Source organism: Arachis ipaensis, chromosome B06, assembly GCF_000816755.2.
Source record: "Arachis ipaensis cultivar K30076 chromosome B06, Araip1.1, whole genome shotgun sequence".
NCBI lineage: Eukaryota > Viridiplantae > Streptophyta > Magnoliopsida > Fabales > Fabaceae > Arachis > Arachis ipaensis.
In genome coordinates, this window is record NC_029790.2 from 30045216 (window position 1) to 30051914 (window position 6699).

At 34.2% G+C, this 6699-nt stretch overlaps 1 protein-coding gene across 1 annotated transcript; it reads left to right on the forward strand.

Moving 5' to 3' along the window:
- LOC107646842 lies at nt 422-2973 on the forward strand. Its single transcript, XM_016350991.1, has 2 exons — nt 422-825; nt 2847-2973. The coding sequence occupies exons 1-2, from the start codon at nt 422-424 to the stop codon at nt 2971-2973; spliced, it is 531 nt and encodes a 176-aa protein (XP_016206477.1).

Sequence of the window (6699 nt, forward strand, 5' to 3'; positions counted from 1 at the left end):
GTCAAAGTAATAATTTTAAAAATATAACAATACTTTTTAATAAAAATAATATTTTTAATTTATACTATATATCAAAAATTTAATACATAACAATTTATTCAATAAACGAAATGAAACGTCTTTAAATAAATATATTTTAAATGTCTTTGTCTTAAGGTGGTCCCCTACAAGTGAGTTTCCCAAGACTCTACTCTATTTCGAGCCTAAGAGGATCAGTCATTGGGGATTGTGGATTTTGGGATGGGTTAGACTGGATATGGAATTTTCAATGGAGGAGGGAATTGTTCCAATGGGAGCTGGAACTAGTCCATCAGCTGCATGAGAGGTTAATGCCGGTGAAGTTGTCATTGGAGAGTGAGGACATTAGGACAATGTGGTGTGGAAATTTGATAACAAAGGCGTTTTTTCTACTAAATCTTTTATGAAGGTCCTACAAACGGAGACGCTGACGGAAGAGATAACGAGTTACAGCTTCACAAAGTCAATTTGGAAGGGTTTCGTACCTCCGAGAGTTGAGCTTTTTAGATGGTTTGTGCTAGTTGGCAGAGTTAATACTAAGGAGCGATTGACTAGACTGGGAGTTCCTATCCATAGTGATAATATTTGTGTCTTGTGTGCCAAAGAGGTTGAATCTGGTGAGCATTTATTTCTTCTCTGCGAGTTCACCTGGCAGGTGTGGTGCACTTGGTTGAGGTCTTTTGGTAGACCATGGGTAGTTCCGGGAACCATGAAGGACCTGTTTGCGAGTTGGGTTGGTATGCGCAATAAGAAGCAAGATCCGCAATCGTGGATGGTAGCGTTCTTTGCAGTAATCTGGAACGTCTGGTTGGAACGAAATGTCAGAATTTTTAAAAATACAAGAGCAGGTGTTGAGATAATTCAAATGAGGGCGTTGTCGAGCTATAACGAGTGGATTGCATGTGATTCTCTTGGTGGTTGATGGCTATGAGGAGATGCCATAGAATAGAGTTCTTTTGTCTGCAACTATGTTATGTTTATTTGTTTGCTCCACTCTAATGTGTTGAGCTTGTTATGATTCAAAAAAAAAAAAACCTCTGCCTTTTCTTATAAAATTATGTTATATTAAACATTTGAATCACTTAGTTTAATAGGGTATTAAAACTTGAAATTTTAAAAGTTAGATTATACGAAATTTTTACAGTTCACTGATAAAAGGAACATATGCAAACTGATATAATTATTTTGAGTTTATTATATCATATATTTTGCGGATTACGAACGATTTTTTCTATATGAAGTTTAAACGGAATCAAATGCGTGGTAGATGATAAGGTAGGTTTCAAAGTTAGTTCAATTGTCAAATAATTTTTATTAGTTTTACTTGAATCTACAATAATTTGGCCCAGCTCTGGCTTCCATTTCTTCAAAGGAGTGTTGATGAATATACCCAATAAAGTTGTCATGGTGTCTTTTATTAATTAGTTATTGCATTGATAATATTAGGATTTGCTTATTTTACATTTTCAGTATTTCTTTTTGTAGAATTTTATAAAAACAATATGGAAATAGGATTATTATTTTGCTTGTTCTCCATTTTCACAATTTTTATTTAAAAAAATATAAATTTTTTTTGTTGCTCAGTATTTTTTATTCCAATAGAACAAAAACTAATTTATCATAGCGAATGAATTACTATATATACAAAATAAATTTAAATTTTTGACACTTGTTTAAATAAATGAATGAGTTGATCCTTCTATCATTTCAAATTAATTAAAAAAACAACTAATTTATAATTTATCAGTTGTATTAATTTATAAAACCAGTTAGTTGTTCTTACATCTCTTTCCTTCATTTTTGTTAAATCATCAATCTAACATCACGCAACAAATGCGCAAAACCATTCCAATTTTTCTTTTTCAACTATACTGTTCTCAAAACTGAAAAGTCAAACGGTCTTTGAGTGTGATATTTTTTTTAACAGGTGACAGAGAAGTCTTTAAATAAATCTTTTAAGAAAGTTATCAGGTGTACCATTGTCCTTTTTGGAATAGCGTTGTTCCTAACATTAACGGGTAGAAGTGTTTTTTTTTGTCTTTATGCAAACACTGAAATTACAATTACATCTTCGATTTTTTCTTAGAAAATTACGTGCAGGGTCAGCTGTGAGGGGAGAGAGCGTGTGGGTAACAACTCAACTGGATTGAAATGAGGAGAGAGCAATAGCCAAGTTATTCTTTAAATCTTTTCATCACATCTTGGCTGCATTCTCACCAGTGTATTAATATTTATTGAAGGAGACGTCCAAGGGTATGGACGTGGAAGAATACTCATATATTTGGAAGAATATTCACCCATACAGAAACGGGTCAAATCTTCCATTTTCAAAATCGTTAATTATCGAAATTTACATCTTATTCCATAATTCTAACTTCAATAGCACTCATCGAAGTTTACAAAATTTAGAGCTCTACTTTAAAATATCCAAAATACTAATTTCAATCTGCAATGTAAATTTTTTAGCTATCACCTCTTAGTCAAAATCCGAATAAAAATTAGTCTCCTTCGATTTCGTCAAATTGTTACAATAAGTTCTTTTTTAACAATTTTTTTAAAATGTTCAATATTTTTGGCCATTAACGACCAGGGTAACAAATATTACAAGAATAAAAAATATTCGTTTACCCGAAGTTATAGTGTAGATTTTTCAAACATCAATTCTCACTTAACGATTTATCTTAACATAATAAAAAGGGCAATTTTCTTAAATAAATAAAATAGGCATCAATTTTACCTGATTACACATTTTTGAAAACGAAAACGCAAATATATTTTTCATGAATCTATAGAAACCGTTATTGGCAGTAATCCCAATAACGGATTAGGAAAAAACGTAAACCGCTATTAGCAGCCGCGGTTTACGGGCATTGGGAGCCGCTATTAGCAGCCGCGGTTTACGTGCATTGGGAGGTGAATAGAAACCGCCGCTATAGGCAGCAGCGATTTCTGTAGAACGTTGTTTGGGCATAAACCGTTACAGGCAGTGGTTTATGTGTGTTGGATGTTGAACATAAACCGCTGGAGGCAGTAATGAGTGTGTTACCAATGCCCAAGTGCCCAGCTCCAAGAGTGTCTAGTATATCAAAAACTTCCAATTTGAAATGGGCGCTTCATTATGGTAACGCTCAAGTTTCTCTCATGAATCAAATATTCACACTTCTATTTAGAATAACGCCCCTCATTTTGAGCGTTAACAACGATTTTGGGAAGAAGGTAGGCTCGCACGTGTTAATTCATGAAGCTTATATACATGTTAATAGCGTGAATCAAAAAATGAAGCATGCATGTTGAAAGCATGTATGTTGAAGGCGTTGTTAACGCCACTTAATGAAGCATGCAAGCAATACATATTATTCAAGAAACAAGCAAAGTATGTAAAGAAAGTTTGACATTGGTAACGCCCAACTCAAAGGGCACCATCCAAGAGTAATGCCTGCAAGCCTACCTTCTTCCCAAAATGGACGTTATTAACGTCTAAAATGAGGGGCGTTATTCCAAATAGAAGCGTGAATATTTGATTCAAGAGAGAAATTTGAGTGTTACCACAATAAAGCGTCTATTTCAAATTGAAAGCTCTTGACATACTAGATACTCTTGGAGCTGGGTACTTGGGCATTGGTAACACACTCAACGTAAACCGCTACTGCCTCCAGCGGTTTACGTTCAACATCCAATACACATAAACTACTGCCTGTAGCAGTTTTATGCCCAAACAACATTCTACAAAAATCGTTGCTGCCTATAACCGTTTCTGTTCACCTCCCAATGCATGTAAACCACAGCTGCCAGTACCGGTTTACGTTCTTCCCTAATCCGCTACTATCAGTAGCGGTTTCTATAGATTTATGAAAAAATGTATTTGCGTCTTCGTTTTCAAAAATGTGTAATCAGGTAAAATTGATCTCCATTTTATTTATTTAAAAAAATTGCCCTAATAAAAAGGTTAACGAATAACTCTATCATTGTGCACACACATAGCTAACACATAAAAAATATCAACATAAATTCAATAAAATCATTATCACATAAATGATAACTTTTACTTCTAACAATTTTTTACTACTCCACTTAATGATCCAAAAGTATCCAATTCATACATAAATGTGAAACAAGAATTTTTAACCCTTAACCTAACCATCTTAATTTAATTTAATTTCATTATTAATCCTTAAACGACTCTTTCAGCCAGATCTACACAACACAACTTCGCTCCTTCCAACACGGATTGAAATTTACATTATATTATTTCATCAATTAACTTAACTTATTAATTAATTAACAAATAACTTTAACATGGTCAAAGGTTATTTCCCACCCAAATTAGCATGACATGTTTGATGGTTTCAGTGGCTAAGAGAAGGGGGGGGTTGAATCTTAGCCCCTTTTTTTTTTTTTTTTTTTTTACACTTGCTGGATTCAGAGGAGACTTTTCTGTTTTTAGCTCGTCCCTAGCCACGAGACATTTTCATTTTGTCTCGTCACTTGGCACGAGACATTTTTGTTTTTGCTCCTGTACAGTAGAAAACAGAGATGAAGTAGGAGAGGAAGAAAATCACACCAAGATATATCCTGGTTCGGCTGCTAAGTGCAGTGCAGCCTACATCCAGTCTCCATCACAACAATGATGGAATTTCACTATAATCAAACAGATTACAACTTGTAAAGTGCTAACCCAACTTACAAGGGGATTCCCACAGAATCATGAAACACAACATAGATGAACAAAGGAACTCTAAGACATCTATGGCTTTTTCTTTTAATTTTGCACTCTCTGCCTTTTTCCGCTCTATGGCTTTTTCATACAAACATCACTGTTTGCCTTTTCCATGAGACTCAAGACATGACAAAATTAAACAGAAAAATACAAAACAGAATACATTGAAGGAGAAGAGAAAACTGTTAGCTCAGGTAGCTCTGAGAACACTGTGCCTTGCACTCTCAAATCTTACTCCTTGCTTCAAACAGTGGTTGTTCCCCCTTTTTAAAGAAGAGGAAAGCCTCCACACTTGAAGCCAAAACCGAACCAACTTCTTCCTCCTTCAACAAAAACCGGTTCGGCCACAAAGAGAGAGAAGAGATAACCATGCATTAACCAACATGCAATTACCTCTAGTCCTTTCTTGATCATCACCCTTCATCAATCCGAGCTCTCCATCCTTGGCTTGCTCTCCAAGATGAAATTCTGGCCCTTGATGCTTCATGATGATGATGACTTCATCTGCTTCAATCTCTGCCTTCAACCATCACTTCGCCACTCTAGCTACTCCCTGTGGTGGTTGAGCAGAATCAAAGACAAGCCATGCTTCAAGAATCTCCTCTAGCTGGCCGAATCTTCTTCTTCCATTTTGAGCATGAAAGACTCAAGATAACCTCACCAAATCTAACCACATTTGGTGAATATCTTAGCCACAGCTCATTTTTATTTTAGTATGTTTTCTTGCCATCATGGAGGCCAAGAAAGAAAGTAAGCTCTCCCATTAAACTCATTTCAAACTCACTAGTCATGAGTTTTCCAAACTCTTCACACAAGGAAATGTTGGCCGAACCAAATACAATATCATCAACATAAACTTGAACAAGAAGTATATCATCATTAGATGCTTTAATAAATAAAGTAGTGTCGGTGGTACCCCGTTGAAATTTATTTTCCAACAAGAAGGCACTAAGCCTTTCATACCAAGCTCTTGGAGCTTGTCTAAGACCATAAAGAGCCTTAGTTAATTTGAAAATCAAATTAATAATTTTGTAATTAATTATTTTAATAATGTTTAGTCATCACAAATATTAATTTAGAGTTTTCCAAACTCATCAATGTTATTCCTAACCTACATTAAATTTTCAAGAGAAGTGCTAGGAGGCCGGTAATTTTTGTGATTTGTAGCCATCAAATGACCATCAATAATGATTTTAATGGTATAAGATTGGTGTGAGATTTCATCCAATAGTTCACTTTTCTTTGCTGGTTACATGCTCGCTAGAATTTGATAAAGTTGCTAATCCCCTAAACTTTTTCAATTTCCAAAAGAATACTTACATCACAAATGTTTATTATCAGCCAAAACAAATTTCATTAATTACTATATTTCCAAGCGTTTTTTTTTTCCTAGTTTGTCCTCATAATTTTTTTTTCCATGGCACTATGTTTTTGTTATGCCAACAAAAATTACTCAAACGTTACATTCTCATAAAAAACAAAAAATTCACTATATATGCTAAGTCCATTTTATTGAGTCCATGGCCAAGTGAATGTCAGCTCGGCTCAGCTCCTTAATCCCAACTAAAACAATCACCTCAATCTGGCTGATTTGTCACAGCTTTGACCACAACACTAGCGTTTAAATTTTCAAACTATGCACAATGACACCACTGGTTTCTAGAGCACTGTAGACCTCTTTTGCTGTTTCTTCATAATACATTCCTTACACTGCAACAACACCGTCGCCTTTATCTATATTAAATCTATACGGATCAACTAATTGGAATTGAAATGTTCCATATTCGTAAGATGGTACACCTGATAACCTTCCAATCTTTTGTTTTATATATATATATAGTTGTTATAGACATAAAATATAATCATTAATAATTGATCATATTAAATTATTTAATTGATACTTACTTATTTTTATCATTTCTTTTTTCTTTTGTCACTTTTGCTTGTTCTTCTTTTCAAAATAT

Coding starts and splice junctions, on each gene's coding strand:
- LOC107646842 (XM_016350991.1), top strand. CDS start 422: ATGAAGGTCCTACAAACGGAGACGCTGACGGAAGAGATAACGAGTTAC. Junction 826..2,846: donor GCAGTAATCTGGAACGTCTG/GTTGGAACGAAA, acceptor ATAACGGATTAG/GAAAAAACGTAAACCGCTAT.